The 26120-nt window shown below is 44.8% G+C and overlaps 1 protein-coding gene across 1 annotated transcript in view; it reads left to right on the top strand.

Annotated features, from left to right (window-relative positions):
• CPQ (carboxypeptidase Q) overlaps positions 1-26120 on the top strand; it is a 64979-nt gene that overhangs the window by 34397 nt on the left and 4462 nt on the right. Inside the window, exon 8 of the mRNA XM_061554220.1 lies at positions 13734-13935. Within this exon, the coding sequence (XP_061410204.1) occupies positions 13734-13935 (202 nt within the window). The remainder of the gene's footprint in view (positions 1-13733; positions 13936-26120) is intronic.

Genomic DNA, 26120 nt, shown 5'->3' with positions numbered 1-26120 from the left:
GCACATCTCCTTCATAAAATGAAAAATGAAAGGCAAGCAACAGTCGAGCGAATGTGGCCATGAAACCCAAACTAAGGACCATCTAGTACACCAATGTAGTCTGCGCTCCTTCAAAAGAGAAATAGTTAAACTACGCTAACTCTCTCTCCTAAAGCCCTCTCGTGGCTCGCGTCAATAGACATTGACATCTAGCCCCTGAACATATTGCCAAACACAAGAATAGCATAGAACAATTGCCTATTAATATTTATTAAGTTTAACACGGAAACAAACTTTCTTCAATGCCTCTGTCCACCCAGCAGTATAAATGGGTACGGCATTGTTAGTGAATCGGCAGGTCGTGCGTGGTGGGGTGAAGTATGGGTAATCCCACCTCTTCCAAAGATATTTGTCAGATATTGGTATTTTTGTGTGTGTTTAGTTTATTGTCCTTCCCCCGCACCTCCGATTATTAGCACGGTTAGCTTCCTACTGTGCGAAAGAAGTTCAACATACATACATACAAGTCCACTGTGGAAGAGTAGGCCAAATATCGTCTAGGAGGGGTCTGTCTAGAGCTCCATCCCATGGAGGCCCTTCTCTCAGCAGTGGTGGAAGCGAGCAGTTGCAAGGCTGCAACCTTTATCTGTGCCCTTTTTTTTATCAACACCTGCACCGGTGATTTAATTTATCTGCCCCACGTTCATATCGCTTGTTATTATTGCTATAAACCAATGTGGTGAATGTACGCAGTGTAACGATTATCTAGTTTCTCGAATGTGGGCCATTTTTATCACGTTAATTCCTCTGTAGTTCGAACCGCAGATGATAATGCTCGCTGCTTGATTGAGTTATTAAGGCCTCTATTTAAAAAGGTAGCCATGCGTGTAGTTTCATGTACAGTTAAATCTATTAATTACTGCTGCACTGTTGTTACAATTCGGCCAGAAACTAGATTGTTGGGGTAATTGGACATCTCGGGGAATCTGTGTAATCAATTAGGTTTCATAATTTACAGCAATGTGAACGTTTAACAACATGTGTGTAATGTTGTGGCTGTATTGAGATGTAAAATATTAATTTTGGTTTCAACACCGAGTAATAATTGTTCATGCTTAAGATAGTTTTGTATGAAAGAAAAAAAACTACATTCATAAGATTGTACAGGAATACATTCAGGCTGTTAATAAAAGCTACATCACATTTTATTAGCGATGCATGACTGCATCGATTAATATCTACCCTTAAGCTCATGGTCCTTGCAACACATTGCACGTGTGAGAATTAATGTTTTTTGACACATTTTTCGCAAGATAATAAGATAATGGCACACCTACAGACATGTAGAGACGCCTCGTTCCACCACAGTGTACAGTTAGAATTGATTCTCGAATCGAATCGCGACCGAACATCGGTGACATTCCGTCCAATCGCTTGAACGTCGGGAGGGGAAATTGGATACATACAGCATCTAACAAACAAAAACATCGGGCCTTAACAACAAGTAATTCTGTAGGTAGATATGTATGTTGAACTTCTTTCACCATACGTAGCCAACCAGTTATTGGTAACACATGGTAGACCAAGTGATAGAAATGATTATCAACATCGTCGGTGAGGCAATTCACACGTTGGATATAAATTATTGTGAAGAAGTTTTTGTCAAGCACAGACATTATCTTCAACCAGTAATCCCAGAAATAGCTTAGGTGTCAGTGTTTTAAAATAATTTGATGAATGCATAATGATATTCTTTGTTCTTATTCTTTGGTTCTTTCGGTAAAGTCACGTAGATAGAAAAATTAAAAAGTGAATACAATAAAATTAATAAAAAACTAAAAAAACACTAATGTCGACTGTAGCCTGGTTATTAAGTTTGGTGAGTGTACTGGCAGTCTATAATGTAGACTGTAGCAATGGTTATTATGCATAATGATAGTTTATGTATTCACCACGTTGATTGGATTCAGGCCAAAAAGCACGGCTCTCGTCTTGAGAGAAGCGATACGAGGACTTGTGAGAAAGCGTCGGAAGCATTGGCGGGACGATTCGTTCAGCTGTTGTTTGCTCTTTGAAATGAAATTTTCTTCAAAGGCATCAAATACGTGCGAACAGCCGAGAGTTTCTATTAACGGCACCGAGTCGATTTCTAGCTGTCCACGATTGAATTATGACATGTCTGCGACACGGGAGGCCGTTATCAATTGATGGTGTTGTTGCGAATTCCGCGGTGATTTAAACCGAGGGCCGCTACCGCTGCTGGGACCGTCTCGGGCACGACGCCTCAACTGGGAAAAACATTTGCACGTCCACTCGTGTGCTGTTATCGATTTTCTAGCGGGTCTCTCTGCATGCCTCTTTCGAGACTTTAAGGACTTTCAAATCATCTTTCTGTAATGGCAACCGAGCTGTCCGAGCGCGGATCTTCGACTCCCTTAGCAATCTGCAACAATTTTCTGCAATTTTTGTAATAAAAATGTTTGAGTAATTTTCTGTATATATTTTTTATATATATATGAAGGGGACGCGTCGCGAGCGGACGTCGCAAGATGGCCCAAGCGCACGGCAGTTTTTTGACCCGTCACCACGATCGTGCAAATCGTGGCGAGCGCACAGAGGGCTCTGAGCGACTCCGTGTGAACGCTTTGACACCGCCACCACCACCGCCGCTCCTCCCTCTCCTCCCCAAAGTGAGGTTCCCAAGCGGCGTCGAGCCCTCGTCGGGTTTGATATCGATCGGACCGAAATCACGTCGTGATCTCACGGCCTTCGGAGGGGGGCTTTGGTGCCTGTTGTGAAGTCAATTGCGCCGGAGGTCCTGACCCCCCGGTTGGCTTGTTTAGCTGGCGTCAGGAACTCGCCATGGAATGTGGAAAGGGGTGGAGTAGAGGTCAGGGTGAGAGGGTTTACATTAGTGCCGATTGGCTCATTATCTCGTTCACTGCTGACTTGGACAATGTTTTAAGAGCCTCGGTGCTGCGAGGCAGCGGACGGTTGTTTGTTAATGTTGGTGTGCACTGGCACACTCAAGATCCTCGCTAGAGGTGGCTCTGTTTATCAGTCTTGTCCGCGTGTGCCCTTCTGGCTAATGGCTAGAGCCCGATCAAGCCAACACATCCCTCTGAAGGAGCCGTTTTATTTACGTAAGTGGTAACAATTAAATCTGTGCCAAAATTGGCGATGAAAGTGCTGTAAATTTGGAGTGAAGTTGGCGAGCGAGCGACGCTCAATCAAAGCGGAACACCACAGGCCCTATCTGTCCAGAGTAACCAAGGTGCGAGTGTGAATTAATCTGCCACAGATTGGGTCATGGCCTTCTTCAGACACCGCTGGGGCAATGCGAAGGCCTGGTGTGGGAAAAGCCAGAGTTCATCGCTCGCTGAAATAGACTTCGGGGAGGCTGTTTTCCGTAACGTTAGTGCGTTCATGTCAGGGAATTGCTCAACGTTTTAATATTCAAAGGATATGCACAAACCTGTGAAATTTTGTGAACACTTAAAAATTTGTATTCATACTTTTAATTATTTATGTTTTAATCGGTCACCCATTTAGAAATGCATACTGATGTTTTATATATGTATATATGTAAAATGAATGCTGACTAGCATCTGACATGAGACGCTGCTGTGGTGTAGCACCACCCGGGACTGGACTTGCAATCCAGAGATCATCACTGGTGCGATTGCTTCTCCAGGTTCGACAGTCGAAACAATGAGCGAGTTTCTTAAATCCCTCCCATCTCTGTCCACCCAGCAGTATGAATGGGTAAGATCATTGTTTAGCACCTAGGCTTTTGCGACACTATTATTCATAATGAAGAGTTGTTGGGGGGTTAGATCTCATAAATGTGTCATTAATCCTGGAAAAATCGCCCAATAAAGTTGGATGTAATTACCAGCGAAACCTCGTACTCAGATTGTTGTAAATGTTTTGGATTTAGTCTCCGACACACCAGTGGACTGACGTCATTTTGCACGCTTTGTTATTCGTGACGAACCTCATCCTAATTGGCTGCGTCGGGTGGTGGTGCGTTAACGACACATTTATATTCACGCGATCTAACCCAACAAAAAACCTCTATTATGAAGGGTACATCATCGTTAGTCACATTTGGTGGGATGAAGTGTGGATTCTCCCGTGTCATCCAAGTTATCTGTCCGGCGTGGAAGAGTAGGCCAAATGCCATCTAGAGGGACTCTCTTGAGCACCCTTTGATGGAGGCCGTTCTGCCAGAAGTGAAACGAGCAAGTCACTGCGGGGCCTGCGGCTGTCCCTTTACCATCTGACGCGCATATTCCCCCTACCCCCCGTGTATTGCAGAGGAATTGGTATAATTCAAAGGCTTCTCTCGTAAATGCAGTGCCGTGGAAAATAATGTGATACCTGACTTGGCATGCACACAAAGCTTGTTTAATGTCCTGGAGTTTGGTGTCTGCGCTTAGGCGCGGCTCAATGCAAAGTATTTGGACACTAACCTTCACCTGCATCCAGTCGCCATTAATTATGGACACCGCATTTATTATGCAGGTTTGTGCCTGTGCATTACCACACCCTCTTCATTTCAACCCCCACCCCCCACCACACTGCAGCTATTTTCACAACGTTATTTTGAGAAATGCATCGAGCCCAGGGCGATGTTTTGTTCAGTATGTAATAATAGGGCGGCGAATGTGAATGAATTAGTCGGAGTGCGTGTTTCTAGAGGGGGAGCGCACATTAACGCACAATGCATTTCGATCCAAGTGTTGGTGTTTCTATTACATTAAACATTCATCTGCAGGGCTGCTCACTGCAGGTTCAGCTAAACAGCATTTAAAATATAATAAAATATATATATATAAAACTTGTGTTTATAATATGATTTTCTTCGAGTACATTTTTCTACTTTCTGATTTTCAGAGCTAATATCAGTAACATTTAATAGACATGTTACAGTTGAATACGTCTAAATTAAATATTTGCGTAAAATAATTAATAATAATTATCCTATTTTGAACGCCAGATTTTTATCAAATACATTATTGAATCGCGGCAAAACCCACAACGCAATGATGCACACAGCAATTAAACACACAGAATAAAAAAACGAAAATAAACTAAATCACCCTGCATTAAAATTGGAATAATTCCGACGACGGTGGTATGTATCTAACTTCTTTTGCCGAATAATTTACATTTTCTCAAAAGCATCCCTGCAGTGAGCAGAGAGTGCGGTACGGGCTACTGCTACTTGCCACGACCTTCCCAGAAACAATCCTCGCTCAGTTCGCCCTTGGGGCTCGGTGAGGCCTTCGAAGGGCCAACAGCGTTTGACTTTGACGCGAAGTGCGCGCGGGGGGGGGGGGGGCAAAGGCTCGGCAGCATGAAATTAGCGCCGCGCTACAACGCTGGCGCGCCGAGGCGCCGTGCAGAGGATGGCCGTGGCCCTGGCTGAACAGCCCCCCGTCAACCGCCCTCTCCGCGCCTCCCATCCCTGAACGCATCGCCCAGGGCGGCTCAGCCACAACGCTTTATCGCCATCGTGCCCCGGACAATATTAGCCACCGCCTCATTTATCCAGGTGCGCGGTCCTCAACAATGTCGTTGCGGAATTCGGCGGGGCCTTTGAAAGCCGCGGCGTTTTGATGTTTTTTCGAGGGCATTGTTAATTTCCTAAAAAAATCAAAATAAACGCACTAATTAATAAAAATGCCAACGTGGCTCGGTGTCTCAGAGGTCCCAGCGCGTAGTGACCACTGCTGTGAGATCTGAGTTCAAATCCAACTGGTTTTCCAAGTGTTGTGAGTTAATGGTCTCGGCATGGTCTCTAACGGCCGCACACACAAAATCATTATATATCATTTATCACTTACGTTGCTAAATTCCAGTTCTGCGAATTTTTTTAAATTCTTAACTAGCAGCTGCACGTCCTTTGGACGTCCATCCATCCGTCCATCTGTCTCTCCCTAATCCAGCGAGCAAAGATGTTTTTCTAATATAATTTGAAATAGCAATGAAAACTGCAACTGATAACGTGATCTCTAATAACACTTATTAATACAGGGTAATGCATTTACAGATCTCGACGTGTCTCCCACGAATCACATTTTCGCATCACTTTCACAATATAAAATCACCCGTTGAGAGGAACTTGAGGATCATTAGAAATAAGTGGGATATCTATAAATGGATCCTCAAGTTATTCCAGAAAGCCTCACGGAGTCTCCATTATTGATTCTATCTCGGACAATTCCTTCTTTTGTTATATTGGCCAGATTTATTCTATTTTAGTATTTTTCCTGATTTTATTACAATTATTCATCGTGTTATTGGGCATCATCTATTCAAAACTCTTTTCAAAGCGGTGCATCACCCCACGTGTTAGAGAATGTCCCGTAGAAGTAGGATGTCATAGAACTGCATCTGAAAGCCCTTCTCGTAACATTTATGGAACACTTTTCCACGCACCGTGCTGCAGATAAATATTTCATAGCTTAACGTCAAAATTCTATTTTTCATTCTCAGAGCTGACATTTATCCAATGTAAGTGAAAAGGCAAGTTTAATGATTTCTTTTGTGTGTGTGGTCTTCTGTGAGTGGGCTGAAACCATGAACTCCCTCTACTTGAAATTGCAGTTTAATCACCAGTGGCTAAATCCAGATTTGAACCCAGGTCTCTGTGCTCTGACCTCTGAGCCAATTTGGCCACGTTAATATTTACCTGAATGCACCATGGAGAAAACACCAAAAGCTGCATTCATGTCAGCATACAAAATATTTGCTGTAAAGTGCGCTTACACCCAAGCTGCCACATAGATGAAGTACAAATACACTTTTGAGACGGAGCTATTGCTAAATTGCACCATAAACATTTCAACAGGATATATTACTACTGGCGTGGTGCATAACTTTCATCCTTAGTTTCAAGGGAAACGTTTTCAGAAATGATTATAGTGTTCTGTAATTAAACTCAACTTCATGGCTTCTTCCTCATCAAAAGCTGTTAAAATAGGATGCATATTTTCTACAGTGGTAACACCAAATTACACACAACAGCTCCTGCAATTAGCGTGGCATAATTAGCGCATTTAAATAAGTTACAGCCCTCTTATCAATCCACTGCTGGCTGAGGGCCTTCCCTATGCTGTGTCGGTGACAGGGGTTGTTTGACCATACTTCACCGCCTTGGCGAAGTGCGGTTGCTGTGAAAGGGGTTCGGGCCTATGACAGCTTTATATAACACTCAGCATTGATGAGTGATTTCAACTTGGGGCACTGGATTCGTAGCCGAGTTCGCTGGCCGCTGTGCTAGCCGTGGTCAACGCGCTCTGCAGTGGCGATTGGGGGAAGAAATAAAATGCAGAATTCTATCTTTCATCTTCTTGGTTCTTTCGGTAAAGTCACGTAGAATGGAAATGATAAAATAATAAAAAGAAAAATAATAAAATAATATTGTGTTATATTTTTACTGTTTTATTATTTCCATTCTACGTGACTTTACCGAAAGAACCAAGAAGATGAATCCCTGCAGTCACGAAAGCTTTAAATCGAAATTCTATCTTTGTAAACGGACAGCATCAACTGTCACAATTCTGGATAATCGTGCCCTCAACTGGCTACCCATCGCCAGCAGGGTCATATACAAGATCGCCTGCCTCTGCCACAATGCCTTCACATCTGCCTGCCCGCCGTACCTTTCTTCATTATTGACAACTTGCAGCTCAGCACACGGCAGATGCCTGCACAGCGAGACTCACGACCTCCTCTTGATACCAAGATCAAGGATGGTCACCGTGTCTATGCGCCGCTTCTCGGTGGCAGCCCCAACAGTCTGGAACGATATCCCCTCTGCACATTCGCAGCATCACCTCAATCGCCTCCTTCAAGAGAGACTTAAAAACTCACCTCTACAATCATGCTTTCGAGTGACTCTGAGCTTGGCTCCGCGCCTCTGAGTTGCGGCCGTTACGTCCGCAAATTTGCTCGCGTTATAAATTGCATTATTATTATGAAGCTGGTTGTCATCACCAGTAAAACGTCTCAAATTGTCAATGTTGTGGGTTTACTCTCCAACACACCGGTGTGCTTTACTAGTGACGAATTGGCATGTTGTGTTTACATGACAAATCTTACTAATTGGCTGTGTCGGGTGGTGGTGGGTTTAACGACACATTTATAGTTACACGATCTAACCCAAAAAACACTTTTTATGGATAATATTAGCCGCGAAAGCCTACGTGTTAAACTATAATTAGCTATACTCTTTGGTTCTTTCGGTAAAGTCACGTTGGTATAGAATAAAATAAATAAATCACTACTTTTCGATCGCAAGGAACTAGTTCAGCAGTTCCACTGCTGGATGATATTTTTTCCGCCTGAGGACCGCTTGTGTTGCGATCGAAACGTCGTAATTTATTTTATTTTATACCTACGTGACTTCACCGAAAGAACCAAAGAGTATGGATTCCTGCAGTCACGAAAGCTTCAAATCACTATAAGTAGCTGTTGAAATGTCCTTATTTATTGACATGTTTGTGGACGTCTTCGAGGTGGATCGTTGAGCTTCTTGTGGATCTTTTAGGATGTTGCTCTTGAGTGGCCGTGATTACAAACCCACATTCGTTTCCGTACACTCAAACACATTTTCCACAATTTACAAAAAAGAAAATTAAGATAATTTGCAAGGAATCTGTGACCGTCAAAGTTGTCCGCAACTCCTTGCTACTTGGCTGAAGAGTGGATAATGACTCGTGGAAATTATAACAACTTCCTAGGCAGAATCACTTTGACAATTATTACTGAGACTGCAAGCCTTTCGTAGGCAGAACACGTCAAGGGGCAGCCCTGCATCTGCTGCTGCTGGTGGAAGGGCTTTCGCCGCCCTAGCGGGAGCCCTAGAGGGCCACTCTTGAGGGTATTTGGCAAACTCATCCGCACCTCTGATTAGCACGGTTGGCTACGTAGCGTGTGAAAGAAGTTCAACATACATACATGCATAATCAAAGTTTTTGGGTTTAGATCGCGTTATTTATAAATGTGTCGTAACCCTCCACCACCCGACACGGCCAATCAGTAAAAAAGACAAACATACATGACATCTTGGAAGAAGTGGTAGTACCCAAGTTATGACCCCACCAGCATGACCTTTCCTGTCGACTAGCTGTCTATATGACATTTATACTGCCGCGTGGACAGAGAAGTACGGATTTAATTAACCTTTCCATTGTTCTAACTCACGTGTTGGGAGATGGAATCAGAATGGCGACCTCTGTATTTCAAGGCCAGTATCATAACAATTGCATCATGGGCAGAAGGAGTAGCATCCCTTTTTTGTAGTTTAACACAAAACATATCTTCTGTATTATCAATTTGAGACTGGAAAAAACTATCCTATAGATACAACTGCTCAACCCAAGCTATAAATGCCCATATACTTGCATTATCTTTGTACTGTTTCGCCTTTTGGTCTTCTCGGGCCTAACACTAGTGAGACAAGGCTGTAAAGAAGGCTGTCTCTGGTGTAGGCTAATCAGTTTCAAACACAATGCATCATATCAGATGATGTTTGTTTGCATATTTTTCCACAAGTACGTGTGGTTAATGCAGACTTGATGCCTTGCAAAAATGTATCTATTAGATGTTTGAACATCTTAACACCTGCTTTATTGCCAGTAAGGGTCAAACCTTCTCTTATTGTTCAATCATTAACACTGTCAAAAAGGTCATAATGTATGGTTCAAGTTTTGGAATATAAGTTCGCACTTTTGTAAGAAGACTGGAACAAATGTCATCATTTTATTTAGAAATTGATGTCAGCCTGTCATGTTTCTATAGCTGGGCAGACTCCCCTAATGTTACGGTAAAGTCACGTAGGTAAAAATAAAAAATAAAAATAAAAAATAATATAAACAATAATATTAATTAAATAATAAACTAATATTTTTTATTACATTTCTATTATTATTTCTATTATTATTATTTTACCTACGTGACTTTACCGAAAAAACCTAAGAGTATGAATCCTTGCAGTCACGAAAGCTTCAAATCTAGAATCCCCTAATGTTCTTCCACACCTTCATTTACCACTCTTGTCCAGTCGTGGCCCTAAAAATCATTTGATTTCATCACACCGCCTCTTTGCTTGCGTGTTCATATTTGCATCTTTTTTTAATGCTGACCTCAAAGAGCAAACGCGTGGGAGGGCCTGCCTCGATGAAGTTGTGCGTGCGCGCGCGTTCCTACTCAACGTATAAAGCGAGATGCTATATTTTTATCACTGCTGTCACCTTCTCGTGTTATTGCCTTCTCTCTGCAAGGATGAAAGTTACAGGAATGTGGCTGCAGGCTTTGCTTTTTTGTTCCTGCCAAGGCAGCCTCGTCCCTTTGAAGTTTTTTTTTTACAGGCGCCATGCCCCCTTGTCAGTGCGTGTCTCACCGTTGCACCTGTGGGCGCATGGCTGACGCCTGCCTCTTAGCAGCAAACGCTCGCAGCAACACGTATCCCGTTACAATGATTAAAGTGCGTGGACGCGTGTTTTTTGTCTTTGAACACCTGAATCGCGTTTTTACTTTGCGATCCTCGTATTGTTACTCCCGAATTGATAGCGGTGACTTACAGCCGCTTGTCAACAGCCCCGCTGGTGGCTGGATGAAAACTTGGCCGAGCTATGTCAGTCGCGGGGGTTTGTTTCGTCATATTTCACCGTGCCGGGTCAGTGTGGTTCGCTGAAGGGATAAGATCCCAGGTGCGGTTTAGATATCGCTCTGCCACTGATGTTAGCCGTCTAACTCTGGTGACTGGATTTATAGTGCATTGTACGAACCCCTGCGTCACCGCTCCTCCCCGAGTAATTCCAGCTAAATTTCACAACTTTTTCTTCGTTTGTTTGTGTGAATGCATTCTCTGAATATATTTCCACCTGTTAGAGTAGAGCTTGAATTAAGACTTGTCAAGTTACATGCAATAAAAATAAGTTATTTTGAAAGCTTGGCATATGATCTATGACTAGCGGTGCTGTGGAATTCATTGGCCTTTTGTGGATGCAGTGACAGAGTCATTCATATATCCACTTTACAGCAGTGGGCGTGCCTTGGCAGTCAGTGTCTTAGCATTCATGAGCGTGGGTAGACCTTCAGTTGTCAGTGTTGTCAGTGTTACTACTGTGCAGGTTTTCGCACTTGCGCTGTACGGCTGTGACATCTCTCACGTTGTGTTTCCATACCTCGGCATGATGTCCAACGTTTCACTCCACTACTCAGTTCAGACTTATTGAGCTCCGGATGAAGCTCTCAGTTTCGTGCAGCGGAAACGTTGGGACATCATGCCGAGCGGCACACGGTTCAACCCGAAAACACGTCAGCGATTGAATAATTGCATCTCGTATTATTATTATTCGAATCCGTATTCTCTTGTTTTCCACTGCGGGGAATTTTTTCGCAGTCGGCTACGAAGCCACAAACCAAGCCGCCATCATTGCCCCCCGCCCACATCGCCCCCCCCGCCCCCCACACGAGCCTTCGTTAGGGGACAATGGCGAGCGGCTGCGGAGGAACGCGGTGGCTTGCGGCCACTCGCGTGCACATCGCCCCCATTCAGCGGCGGCAGCGGTGGCGGCCGTGAGGTCGTGCTGAGCTGCACCTGCGGCCTCTGAAAGGGGCCGAGCCGCACGCCGCCGTGCTAAAAGGGGGGGGGGCACCCTCTTTGACGACGCGACTTCGAGCGGGCAAAAAAGCGGAGGGAGGGCTCCCTTTTATCTCAGAAAACCGTGGTCGTTAAGTGGGGGGGTGGTGGATTTGGCCGTAGCTCGCCGGGCACCCATGGACTATTCGCCACTTCTTGCAGATGCAGGTGGAGTCCCCAGCAGGAGTCGCTGATGTCAATAGGCGCGGCGGCTGACCTCGGTTGATCTGCCACTTTGGTATGGCCAGTATGGGGGGGGGGGATGAAAGCCATATGTCCCCGGGATGCGTTTTGGTGGTACGCACATCCCATAAAACGCATTCCGCGGAATGCACGGTTTGCCCGTTCCGAGTTGTTAGTCGCGGATGCGGTGAAGCGGGCGGCGTTTGCCTCGTGCCGAACTCGCGAGCGTCGATTTACAATTCGCGAAATATGAATCCGGGAGAAAATTAAGCGGATAAAAAAAAAACACGGTGATAACTCGTTCGGTTGTAATGAATCTCGGTGCCGCGTGTTTGCGCAGTGCAGATCTGATGGCCCTCGCAGTGTTTAGCGTAGATCTGCTGCAACATAAGATATATCACGGCGCCGTTTAGGTTTGCTTGTATACCTGCCAGGCCGCTCGTTACCAAGAGCCAGCTTTTAACAAAATACAATCACGCCAATGTTATGGCCACTGCTTGCACTAAACCATTGTACGTAAATTCGGAGCTGACATGGGTCCATAATGGCGATTTTTATGGTTGCATTGAGCTGTTTAAAAAAGCCAACTGGGTGATTAATTGTAGCGACACCACGGTTAGTGTGACGTAAAAAAAACCCGGCCCTTTGTCTACCTACTTCCTGATGAAGGCCCTCCCCATGCCGTGTCTGTCATGGGGACAGTTTGAACTTTGTCGTATTGCTCAGCGCGGGTTGGCAAAGGTGAGCCGTAGCTGGGGATCGACCTCTGGTTTGCAAGGTTCGTAGTAGAGTTCCACAAACCACTACGCCACATTTCAGATATTCATTTATTGTTTTAACTCTCACTGTTATACTTTTCTCAAACATCGCTCACGTTTTAGACTCACCCCTTTGCTGTCTTGACATGTCTGGACAAATGGGCTCCACCAGCCAGTGGCCACAATGGTGATTTATTCATTATCAGTGCGTGTCCAACACCACTTATAAACACTGGACTGCTTCGCCGGGCGAGTTGATTAACGAAGCCGCAGAATATTACTTTAAAGTTGCATATGCGGGGTCATGACGGCACGCGTCCCAAACAAGATCAAATGCGATGCAAAGTAATAAAACAATGTACGGGCCTCTGCAGTGCGCTGGGGAGCGGAGATGTCTTTGCGTTTGGGAATTCACCGCGGCCTGGGGACTCATTGTGGATGCTAAAGAAACGGATCCTAAATAAAAGCAACATGTTTCTTTCATTATAGCGCATGTGTAAATATGCAGAGCTCGTAGGCTGTTATCTGTAATTTAATGAGGCCCTTTGTGACGGCAAAGAAATTAAGTGCAAAAGCACGGAGCATCCCAATTATAATTCAAGTATGATTTTTTTTATAAACATGCATATACGTGTGTGTATATATATTAAAGTGCCCATCTAATCAGAACTTAGAAGCCAAGATGAGCAATATTTAGCCTGGATCGATGTTGCAGCCTGCTGCGAGGCTAGGTTGTCGGCAGATAAGACGGTTTCGAAATAACTAATTGCCGTACCGCACTGCGCTCCTTTGCATACGCGTTCTTCACTTTCACAAATCTGCACTGGCCAGCATGGTGGGATGTGGTAAGATAGTCCCCGTGACCCGTAAAGCACAGGGAATTTGCACGTGTACGTATGTGTCATCTGCCGCGCCGGGGAGATGCAATCCACACCTATGACCTCTGTGCTGACCCTAACATCACGGCAGCATCTCTGGAAAGCACGTAGAGGTTTTGACCTAAACTATTTCAATTGATTCGAAACGTATTTCTCTCGAGTTATTTTTGTGGGCTCTCTACTACAAACGGGCTCGCGAGGAAGGGTGCATTTTCGGGCAAGGCCCTACTCCTTAAGCTCGCCCGCTTGCTCGCTCGCTTGTCTCCTCCACCGCAGGCGAATATCTCCAACTTCGACCTCGTGATGGAGTCGGACATCGGCACGTTCCGCCCGCTCGGCTTGCGCTTCTCGGGCTCGGAGGCGGCGCGCGCCGTCGTCGCCGACGTGGCCAAGATGCTCGAGCCGCTCAACGCCACGGCGCTTCTGCCCGGCGCCGAGGGCACCGACATCGACTTCTGGATGCAGGCGGGTGTTCCAGGTATGTGTCGGGCGCCGCAGTTTCGCAAGTTGGGTGTGAAGGGGCGGTGGCGGTGGGCTTTGGCCGGGGGGGGGGGGGGTAGCAAACTGACTTCGCGGTGAGGGTTATGGATGGGCAGCTGGGGCCACCTGGAGCGTTGCTCGCAAATGTGGAGGAGCTGTAGCCGAGGGGATAGGATGGGTGAACAGCATGTGATGTATCCCCACATCAGGTTTGTTTTCCTTCCCCTATCGCCTTGGCAACAGCGTCTCTGAATCTTCAGCGCTCTGCTGAACGATGCAGCTTACGTTCGTATATATAGAGATATTTGCAATGTATATTATTATTATTTTAAATGTCTTTAACGGTAAAAACTGTTTGGGTGAGAACAATACATACTTTTAATGTGAAATGAAGTAAATTTGCCCCTAGACCCTGTTCATATTATTTGGCCGCTGTAAATGTCCACGCGATAAGCCGCTACGTTGAGCTGTCACTTGTGGCCAGGTCGCTTCTGAATAAAAGAGCTACAAATGGGCCTTACCTGGTGAAATTATCGTTAAAAACAAGTTTAGTTTACTTGAAATATAGAGGTCATCCGGGGGTGGCAGTTGTGTACTGGATTTTTTGCAAAAATATTTTAATTTATAAACGTGGCTAGCCAGATTTTTTAACTAGCTGGACCAACTGGGGGCCTGAAAGTCTATTTTTTAGTCTGCCAAGAGGTGTTGTGGCCGGGGGTGGTGGCAGATTACCTCCCTGTCCCAATAAGGTACGAGCCATGCACGGTGCACATTGCTCGTCCTATTGTTGTTTTTATTCATCCCCTTCATTGTCTCACAGTTGCTTCCGCCTACAAACCTACACGCTGACCTCGTTAACATTTAAAACGAATTAATTGGCGACGCTGCGTTGGCATTGGTACACAAGCGCAGGTAACAAACATTCTCAACACATTCAACCTCTCTGACCTATTCATATTCTTGGTTCTTTCGGTAAAGTCACGTAGATAGAAAATAAAAAAAATAAAAAATAAATTTTTATTACCCTTTTAAATAATAAAAATATAATAAAAATAATTGAAAATAATGAAAGCAAAAAAAACACTATTAAAATATATATTTTTTTAAATAGTTAAATAAAATTTTAATGACAAAAATTCTGTGCATTTCAGAAGGGCCATTCCCCGGAACATCGCCTCTTATGTATTTTTAATTTCAAGGCCACGGCGTTATTGACACGTGTGTTGAGCTTCTGCTTTCATATTATGTTTCTGTCGTGATGAGTACTGTGCCAAACCACACAAACTGATTTCATTGCTCCATCTCCCAGGTGGATGAACCCCCCCTAACACGTTCCATTCCGTGGCTGCCACTCCGCTATTATTTTTTACCATTGGGCATCATTCCTTCCTGTGACATGTCCCTTCTGAGGCGACTTACCATTTAATGAGTCAAAATTGTATTGCATTTTAAAAACAGATGTGAGAATTGATTGGCATTACAAAAATATGGTTCATTTTTACTTTAACCACTATGTCTGAAATAGCGCAAGGCTACGTGCCAGTGGTGTATAAGGCTTTGGGAAAATAAAATATCATCATGACCCTGAATGTATTTGCTGTAAAAGGCCAGAAACTATATATCAGAAAGTGGCATTGGAATTGTAGGTCATCAGAATTAAAATAGTAATTTTCTATTGTTGAATGTGCTTGTCAGTAAAAAAAAAAAGGTTAAGTTATAAAATTTTGGGACATATGCGCGGAGAAGATTTAAAAAAGAATGTTGCTCATCCAATTGCACATAGCAGCCCCCTTTTTAAAAAGAGATTACAGCCTTTCGCTCAACAGTATTTGATGTGTTTTGCATTAATGGGTGTAATTAAAATACCATCATGGTTGTTAATTACCGTGAAGTGCATTTAAAGTACAGAAAAATCCTTGCTTGCATTGCCCTGTAAGACTTTGATGCATTTATTGAAAATACTATATACCAACATAAGATTAATGTCTGTGAGAAAATAACACATATCTTGTTATTGCATAAATAATTCAATTTTTCCAGAGTGAATGTGAATTAAGAAAAAGTCCATCAACGAATTCTGGAAATTATATATGTATTTTATAGACATTATAGGAAAAAAAGAGAATAAATTGCACTTGCCCTGTAATTATTCACACAGCTGTGCATTGTTATGGGATTTGTGAAGAGTGCCTTGTGCAATTACAATTTTATGGTTCTAAAATAATTGTTTTATTTTGCAGATTTTTCAAACTTCTGTTTTCGTGCATTCATCACACTGTGGTATTGAGCAGAGTGCGTGTGAAGTGGAATATGTGTGAGAGCACTCGTTGAACTTGAAAATTAATAACTCAACGCGAATCATAGAATATCCTCCTCTATGTGTACAGTAAATATGGAATATTGTGCAATCCATTCCCTGTTGATGGGATATTCCTTGGCACATTTTACATCAGTAACACCAAAATTAAAGTCAGCATATCATAATGTTGCGAAATTAAAACTGACTTTTGTGTAAACGTAACCTCAGGGAACATCAACACTGTTGCTGAGTATTACGATGCCCTTTTGAAGTTAAGTTTTGAAACCCCAGCAAAGGGTTTTTAAGAGATGCAGGGTGAATTTCAGTGATGTTTTTTTAGGGGGAACGAGTAACAGTTAACCGCTTGCTCGCTGCCTCCAACGGTTGAAGTCGGGCCCCCCTCCACGCTCATCCTGCGGTGCGTCCTTGAGTCTGCGTGTGACTTTGTGATGCTGTGCGTAGCGGCCGTCCGCTGTCGTCAGAGCATGGCGAAGACGTGCACCTTCAAGGCCCTTGATTTTATCGTCTTATTTTAGCTAGGATTTTTATATAGCGCTTCTGTCAAAGCGCTTTACGAGACCCATAATAGAGGTTTTTGGGTTAGATCGCGTAAATATAAATGTGTCGTTATACCCGCCGCCACCCGACACAGCCAATTAGTGAGGTTTGTCACGTAAACGAAACATGCCGATGCGTTGCTAGCACAGCACACCGATGTGTTGGAGAGTAAACCCACAACGTTTACAATTCGAGTACGACGTTTCGCGCAGTCATTACAACTAGCATCATCAGGCGACAGCGAGAGATGTGAAGGAATCCTCCTGGTCGTGGAAGCCTACGTGTGAAGCCGCTTTACAAGAACTAAAAAGGGTACATTAGTATTTGCTGGTGCGGAAAATGGATGGGATTATTGTGTTGGGGTGGTGATGTCAAGGAAGGGTGATGATAGGAAAAGGGGGGGTTAGGAAGGAGAAGGGGGAGGAGGGTGAAGGTTTTAAAGACGAGGACAGGAATTAGTAGAGGGATTCGCTGTTGAACGGCGATGAGTCTGAGCGACCGCCAAATTTATTTTGCCACTCATCAAATATTAAATACTTGGACGAGTTAACAATCGGATCTTCTTGGTTCTGACAAAACTGAGTAGGAGCACGTTTTGACTGTCCTCAATAGTTAAAACAATTTAAATATAGAGCACTGCCCAGTGCAGCAGAAAGGAGGGCGGGGGTTTCACTCAATACAATCTGTTATTTGAAGCTGTTTTGAAATGGAGGTGGCCATTTGGCTTAGAGTTCAGAGCATTCGTGCGGCACTGCTGAGACCCTGCGTTCAAATCTGGTTTCACGCGTTGCTTTAAACCGGGTTCTCAAGTGTAATGAGTAGATTGTCTCAGTCTGGTCACCACTGACTGCACACAAAAAAACACAATACGTTCAAGCCTTGTACTTCGTCAAAATCATCAGCCACGGGTTCATCCGCTGCTGGTTGAAGGCCTCACCAAGTTGCCGTGATCCCCCATGATTCTGCGATGTAATAAATTGGCTAAATCCCCCCCCTCAAAAAAAAATGTGAATATAGATTTTTTTTCTGTGAGGTGACGAGTAATTTCAAGCAGAGAAGTGCGACCTAAGGGATAGGAGGGCCACTTGATGACGACTTTTTTTTGGTAGAAGTCCTGTGAAAAATTCCATGCGAGATTGTCCTCATGGATTCCTCACGACGCGATGCCTGCGACACAATTGGAATACATTTGCGGTGCGGGAGAAAATAATTCTTTTGGGGAACAAAATTACTGCTTTTAGGTAAGCAAGGCTGCGTGCAGGGCCTCGTGATATTCCTTACGCTGTGAGAGTACCGCAGAGTCGGCCGCGGACATAGTGGCGCTGCTGTGAAAAAGCGGTTGCCCGTCGCAGCCGATATTATCGATGGAATGCGTGTAAACCAAACTGCTTACAAATGACTCGCCGGCACGATGCGAAACGGCGATGTTTTGGGCGCGAGTCTGTCCAGGACTTCGCAGGCATATCATTATACATGAGGTAAAACATGGTTCCTTTATCCGATCCCCATCGCTCATGCTGGCCACGATAATGTGATGCTCTCAGAAGATTAGGCGCAGCTTGATTTGTCGCCTGGTCCTAAGCCTGCGCTTATCTGTGGAAGCAATGTGAGGAATAACTTGTGGCCTGACAAAATCAGATAAATCCTAAAATAAGGTTTCTCATTAACTGCACCACCCTTTCTAGTAAAATCAGGGAAAATGCGACTGGCGTTTAAACTCTCTCCCTCGCTTCGCAGGTTTTTGTTGCTATATCTGGGCTTAGCCTGTGCCAGAGTTGTCACTGACATATGTTCTGTGTACGTGAGATGCTTCTGTCACGAGGTTGTATTTGACCTGGGTAGTATAATGTGCGTGATGGCTGGTAGCCAACGTTTCTCCAGCAAGAGAATGGCCCAGTTATGGTCCAGCATCGGCGTTAGGAGCCTGGGTTTGCCCTTTCTCTGTGAGCCACGAGATTCTGTTGACTTGGCTCCTTTTTTTTACGATCAGTGAAAACAAGAAGATGCTCGGTGTCGTCGGCACTTTGCTTCGTTCATCATTTCGTATTTTATTTTTATTTTTAACTTTGCTTTATGTAACCCCCCCCCCTCTCACTCACTCTCTCACTCACTCTCTCGCTCACTCTCTCGCTCACTCTCTCGGTCACTCTCTCGCTCTCTCTCGTTCTGCACGCAGCCCTTCTCGCAGTCCGACGGCCTCCGACGGGTAGCTCATAACTGCATGCAGAGCTCCCCGTCATCTGCCACCGAGCACACGGCCTCCTCCATCGCCCACTGCTCCTTGAAGGCCTGCACGGCGTGGGTCATTCTCTGTCATCTCTCCTCTCCTCCCTCCCACTTCCAACACCGTCTGTGGTCATGGTTTGGGGTCAGGGAGCATTTTTTACACGCTTTTATTTAACTCACTCTGTCTGTTGTTGTTGTCGTTGTTGTCGTTGTTGTATCCTCAAATCTTGTAACTCAATTTTAACCCACTTCCCAATGTGGTATCGACTGCAAACTTGGTATACTTATGTCATACTGATGACAATACTATATTCTATCATTAAAAATAAAAAATTAAATATTTTTTTTACATTTTTTTTATATGTTATGTTTCGGCTTGGGTCTAATTGTCCACGGTCAACTGACGTTGGCTGTAACTGGCCACCGTCCCTTACGTTATGGCAAGCTTCGGGGCCACTTCCTGGAGTCGTGGAGTTCTTCCATTACTACAGTACATTCATGTTAAAAGCGTGTTTTTAAAAAGTTTTAAAACATTTACTTCGTAGTTGTGTTACTAAGAATAACTCCCCCACCCTCCCCCCCTGGACAACTTTTGATGCAGGAAATGGGTTTTTAAGGTAGGCCTAACTCTGGAGATGGGGATCAAAATTGTTTTCGGTGCACCGTGCAATGACAACTTCTGATGTTTCGTGATAAAACTGGTGTCTGCAACAATTCCACGGGCCACTTCCCACGGCCTTGCGGTCCACCAGTGGTCCCGCACTTCCGATTATCACGGTTGGCTCCGTACGGTGCGAAGGAATTCCAACATGCATACATATATCTACCACAGGTAGGGAAACCACTCTTCTTGGTTCTTTCGGTAAAGTCACGTAGAAGGGAAATAATAAAATAATAAAAATAAAACATAATAAAATAATTCTCACGACGTTTCGGCCACAACGCTAGCAGAAGATGAATCCCTGCAGTCACGAAAGCTTTAAATCGAAAGGAAACCACTCTGTTAGACAATTTAATGTCAGCATCTATTATTTTTTGTAATCTCCCGCCATGTGTTTTGAACATGAACATGGAGAAGTGAAATGCACTGATCAAGGGACACAAGGGACACACTTGTGACTGTGAAGGATGACAATGGCGGGGTTTCTTCCAGCGGTTGATGGATCATGGCTGATGATGATGGGTTCCGGAATTCGCCCAAGCAACAGCACACGTCAAAGCTAAGTGTGTATGTTGAACTTCTTTTGCACCATACGTAGCCCACCGTGCTAATCGGAGGTGCCAAGCGCCCACGCTACCTCGCGCCGGTTCACATTTACTTTTAACGCATTTGCAAAGACATTCACTGCAATCCCATCTGGTTGATTTAATTCACGTTGAAATCTGAGAACATTTTATTCACACAGGACCTCAAAATCTCTGTGTTGTGTGTCCCTGCTTTGACTCATTCTCTTTACCATGAGACTCCTCGTGGGATAACTAGTGCAACCCTTGTACGCTTCAAGAAGAATCTGTCCCAGTAAGTTCGAAATGGGCAGTTGGATGTGTTTCTCGGTCGTTTTTGACATAACTAACTCCTTGTGGATTACCGTACACCCTCTTTCGCAGCAAGCTACTGAAAGTTAAGTCCTGTTGAACTTCACACGGCTTTATCTCTTAACATTCGGTTTTTATTCGAGGTATTTGATGTTTCGATTTAAAGCTTTCGTGACTGCAGGGATTCATCTTCTTGGTTCTTTCGGTAAAGTCACGTAGAAGGGAAGTAATAAAATAATAAAAATAAAACATAATAAAATAATTCTTACGACGTTTCGGCCACAACACAAGCAGCCGTCCTCAGGTGAAGAACGGCTGCTTGCGTTGTTGCCGAAACGTCGTGAGAATTATTTTATTATGTTTTATTTTTATTATTTTATTACTTCCCTTCTACGTGACTTTACCGAAAGATCCAATAAGATGTATTTGATGTTGTTTCCACTATTTGTTCGCACGTGTACTGTATACTTGTATTACTTTGGGACCCAGGTGTCCCTTAAACAAAATAGTCCTCCAGTCTCCGTGGACTCTCGTGTGGTTTAGAGTACGTGAATGTGTTTATACGTAGTCATGCATGCAAGTCTGTACGTATGGGGAAGCGGCAGTGTAGCGGTTAGCATTCTGCGCTACGAACCCGGCGACCAGAGTTAGATTTCCGCTCACGGCCAACATCAGTGCTGATTATCCAAACCGGTCCTGGGCCTCCCCTAGGTCGACTCGGCCTCAAATGAGTACCCCGTGCGGTGTGTAAACATCGCCACTAGGGAGACAAAGGCGGCCGGGCGTGGTGCTGGCCACCCACCCCCTCGTGTGCCGTGCCAGCCTTCGTGGGTGCTCGCTAACAGCACTTGCCCCAACAGTCTGTTAAGGCTACACGGGGGACCTTTGTCTTTTATGGTCAGCCTGAGCCTGGGAGAGAATGCTGCAGAAGCACAGGCATGTGGGCCCAGCCTCATTCGAGAACTGAGCCGGCCAAGTTCCCAGTGGTCATGGCAACACGGCCCCGTGTCAAAGTGCAAAATTGGTTTGCTTATTGCAAAGTGAAATATTGCTCGCTCATTTGCGCGTGAATGAATCAGTCGTAGGGACAGGCACACTGCTGACTAATGTTGCCGTTGCACTTTTAGCCCTCTGGCCTCATTAATGGTCTGTAAGTGAATCGACGCTTTTTTTTGTTCGTGCAACATCACACGTCAGAATATTGGATGGGCAGGGACGGGACCTCGATCCGCCGAAACGTGGCCTCGGAGTCCAGCGAGCGTTGCACCTCTCGCTCAGCCAGACGAGGTCGTCGGGGGGGGGCAGGGGCGACGAGTGTTCCGTCACGCCGGTCGCACAGGGCCAGGGCCGCCTTGCGTTGCCCTCTTGGCTTGCTGTAGGTCCTGACAATGTTGAAGAACAGCGATGCTGGACTTGCGATCCATAGGTCGCCAAGTGCGGGCTACTCTCACCTCATCCGAGAAGTCTGGCCAGCATGTAATGAGTATACCAGATACCCTCTCGAGTGGCTCTCATGGTCTCCCTCTCGGTGAAAGCCCTTCGACCAGCAGTAGATTCAGGGCTACATCCTTGACGTGTTGTGCCCAGGAAATGCATTGCAGTCTCAGTGATAATTTTCAAAGTGATATTGCCTGGGAAGTTGTTATCATTTCCAGAAATCATTATCGCCTTCCGCAGACAATTGCAAGCAGTTGCAGAAGACTTTAATGGCCACAGATGTTTGCAAATTGTCTGGCGGTGTGTGGTGTGGAAAAGTGTGGACACTGCCACCTTACAAGACATCTGAAGTTTAGTTTTAAGTTCACTTGAGTTGTTACACGGATTATTCCGTTCAGCCAATCGCACTGCTATTTTACACGGGCGAGAGATCCGTGGTGCCTGAGCACAGCGACAACAACAAATAAAAACGTCGATATCGCAGAGATATTCACGTACAGAGGGTCCTTAAGGAACATTGCACAGCTAACATAAATGAAACAAACTCGAGTTGAATAAAGTGCAAGTCTAATATGAAAACTTAGGTACCTGTTCACGTAAGCTCTACATTTTAGCCAAACACTCGGGAGAAAAATCCACACGACCACGGGAAGAGAGACACGCAAACTCAAAATATACAGCAGGCGTCACGGTTGGGATCGAACCCACGACCTCCTGTATACAAGGTGAGGGAGTTAACATCTCGCCACCAGTTACAGTGGAGAAACAAGTATAACCCGTAAAAACAAAGTTTTTCACTATAAATCCTTTATATGCGTGGCGGCTAGAGTCCTCTCGTCCTCTGGCTTGAGATGGCTGCCACCTATGGGTCAGATGATTGCATTGCACCATTAAGCAATTGGTAATTAAATATAATTTTTTTTGTCCTAAAAAGTGTAAAGTTACGGAAAAAATTTTCACGAACATTAATTGTCTCGCACAACGAGTCTGTGTGCAAAATGTCAGCTCGATTGGATCACGGGAAGTGGGTTAAAAAACGACCGAAAGATTTGCACGGTCGTAAGCGCGCAAGCAAGCAAGTGAACTTAATATAAAGGATTTGAACAAAACAGTGGCCATCGGGTGAGCCCTGTTCACGTCTCAACTGCTGGTAATCAGGACAACGCTTGTGTTTTCTGTGTACAACGTAGATACGTATACGGTGACGCAAAAACACTCGGCGTGGAATACGAGGCAAAATACCCTTGATTATGGGCTGTCTAGTTGAGGCCCTTCTGCCAGCAGTGGTGTGAGCGGGCACTTTCTGAGCCGCACTTTCACCTTCTTTACTTTGATCGAGCCAGGAGTGACAGGACGAAAGCACAAGGGTTGTTGCGGGGAAACCTCTTTTTTCAAGAAGGTCGATCGGTTGCACGACACAAGGCATGAAAATCCAGAGAAGCGAATGGTCCTTTGAATATTGGTTTTATTGATGACAGTGCCGGAGTGGCTCATGGTGCAAACACCTGTGAATTCTCAAGTGTATACAATGTAGATACGTATACATACATGTACGTAAGCGTGCGCAGTAACTCCTTGGACTAAGAAGGGGGAGCCCAGTTGGTCCGGCTACCTGAAAAGTCTGGCTAGCCACGTTCTAAATTTAAATGCATTTTTAAAAATTAAATACACAACTGCCGCACCCGGTGACCTCTGAATTGCAAGTAAACTAATGTATTTTCTTAAACTATAAACAATTTTTTATTTGACCAGGTATGACCCACTGCTATGTAGCTCTTTTTCAGTAGCGACCTGGCCACAAATGACAGCTCAACGAAGTAGCTTATGTGGAAGTTTATAACAGCCAAATACTCTAAACGCATGTTTCTAAGTGTGGAGGGAAAAAAACGGAGAACCCGGAGAAACATCCACACGACCACGGAGAGAGACATGCAAACTCCGAATACACAATCGATCAAACCCACAACCTCCTGTATACCAGGCGAGGTAGTCAACATCTCACCACCGCGTTGCCCTATCGCTACCGCGAGTACTGTGTACCGACCATCACACCATGGCAGCACCACTACACTGATTTGCAATGTGTGTACAGCAAGCAGAGCTCCTGGTCCCTGGGGATATTAATGGCAGTCGGCTGTCCAGCAGGGGACAAAGAAGAGGGCATTGACCGTGACTAACGTCCGTTGCTTTTCTTGGCGCTGGCCTTGTGCTGCGGGCACGGTTAATGGATCTTTTCACACACGTCCTCCAGTGCGAGTGAAAGTAGTTGCCTTTTAGCAGAGACACTTTGCATAGGAATTGTCTGCGAGCCCTTGAGAGTTGTTTAAATTAAAATGCAATCAACCAGAACTATTCATGACTGAGAGCTCCTGGATATTGATAAGGGCTACAGTCCTCTGGGCTTTGCCTTGAATCCATCATTTTAATTAGTTTTTTTCTTCTTTCATAATCTTCTCTCCATTCTTCATCTGCCCCTTTTCCTAGCGTGCACTTTTCTTTTCCCGATTTCGACTCTTGACGTCGCTGAATGTGTCCATTTGGGCGCAACGGCCATGAGCAGTGTTTTCTAGGCACAATTCTTTTCTTAATAGGACACAGATGCTAAGCAGATGCATGTTGTTAAAAAAAAACTACTTTACCAGTGCTTCCCTTGAGTAGAGCTAATGTGATATGAAGCTGTGATTTACCTTTGAGAAAGTATAGTTAAACGCCGCCGGAAATTCTGAGACTTTATCAGCAAGTGCGTTTAAGTTTTATTCTTTTCGATAAGAGTAATTAAGATTTTTTTTTATTAATTTGATTGCAATTGTGTTGCCGTTGTCAGGAGACAAAGAATGTATTCCAAACGTTTGCGGGAGCAGCGCATAATCCCACGTGTTTCAGAATCTTCTGTGGAGGTAGATGTCACAGAACTACTTCTGAGATCCTTTCAAGTGACCTCTTTAATCCACACACATTCGGTGCCCTTTCTGCACCATCTACTGTGAGATAAATGTTTGTCACATGACAGTAGAACAAATATTTTTTATTGTCAGAGCTATAAATTCACTAAAAAACAAGTTTAATTTGGTAGGATTTTGTTTGCAGGCAGTGGTCATTGCTGAGATCCCTGAACTTGCTACGGTAGAGAACTTGGTATAAACCATCCAGGCACCTCCACATTCTTAAGAGGTTTTTTTTTTCTTTCAAAACGTCTGAATAACATTGTTCTTATGGAAGCATTTATTCCATTGTCAAGAAATATGAAGTTCGAGATGGGTTAAAAGAAACCATTCTATTCTGTCTCTATATAGAATGTACAGTCCGTGGACATATTAGATTATCAAGCTTTATTTGTTTAAGCTCGAAAACTTTGGACCGGTTTTGACCTTCTGGGTCTCATAGGCAGAGTCGGGCTTGTTAAGCAAATGCTGCCGGATTACCAGATGCCATTGGCAACAAGAGCACCCCCATACACAATCTAGGGGGCCCCGCTCAGTGCCAGAAGCAACGGTGAACACCAACTCGTGACGTGTTGCCACGTAACATCATGGACAAAAAACTAAAAATATAACCTGAACGCCATTCCGTCTCTGCACGAAGAGCCACAGCGAACCATTTTGGCGCCTGGGCAGGGCAAGGTGCCAGCCTCGCCCACCCCTCCCGCCGCTACGGTGCGGGGGGAGGTGAGGGCGGCACTACCCCGCCAACAATGCGAGCGACTCTTCACCCGCCGCTTGCTGCTTCGTTACCGACAATCGGGCTACGCGTTCGTGGGATGCCTCCTTCGGGGCAACCGCCTCCGACCTCGCTGCCATTGCTACGGCGCTGTCTCCGCGTACAAGCAAACAATATCGATGTATCTGTGGAGATGGGGGTGTTGGAAAGGGCGGTGGTGGTTAGGGCTCACCATGGGGAGGTTTTAAGCCTGTGTAGCCAAGGGTGAGAAGGCGAACAAAAGTGACCGGTTAATGATGTGCACTGCTGACTTTCCACTGCATTGTTTAAGCAGTTCCTGGCAACCATTGCCCCGAGCAAGGCCAAGGCTGTCCTATTTCACCCTCTAAAAACAAATTCCAGACTGTTTTTCACATAACTTTGCTGTCTTGGCAAACGCAGCGCGCTCATTGTGGAAATGTTATTTTCAA

This window comes from Lethenteron reissneri, chromosome 19 (genome assembly GCF_015708825.2).
Source record: "Lethenteron reissneri isolate LAM-NWPU_2019-01 chromosome 19, ASM1570882v1, whole genome shotgun sequence".
Lineage (NCBI taxonomy): Eukaryota > Metazoa > Chordata > Hyperoartia > Petromyzontiformes > Petromyzontidae > Lethenteron > Lethenteron reissneri.
Note: the sequence above shows the minus strand (reverse complement) of the source record. Positions and strands in the feature narration are given on the sequence as shown.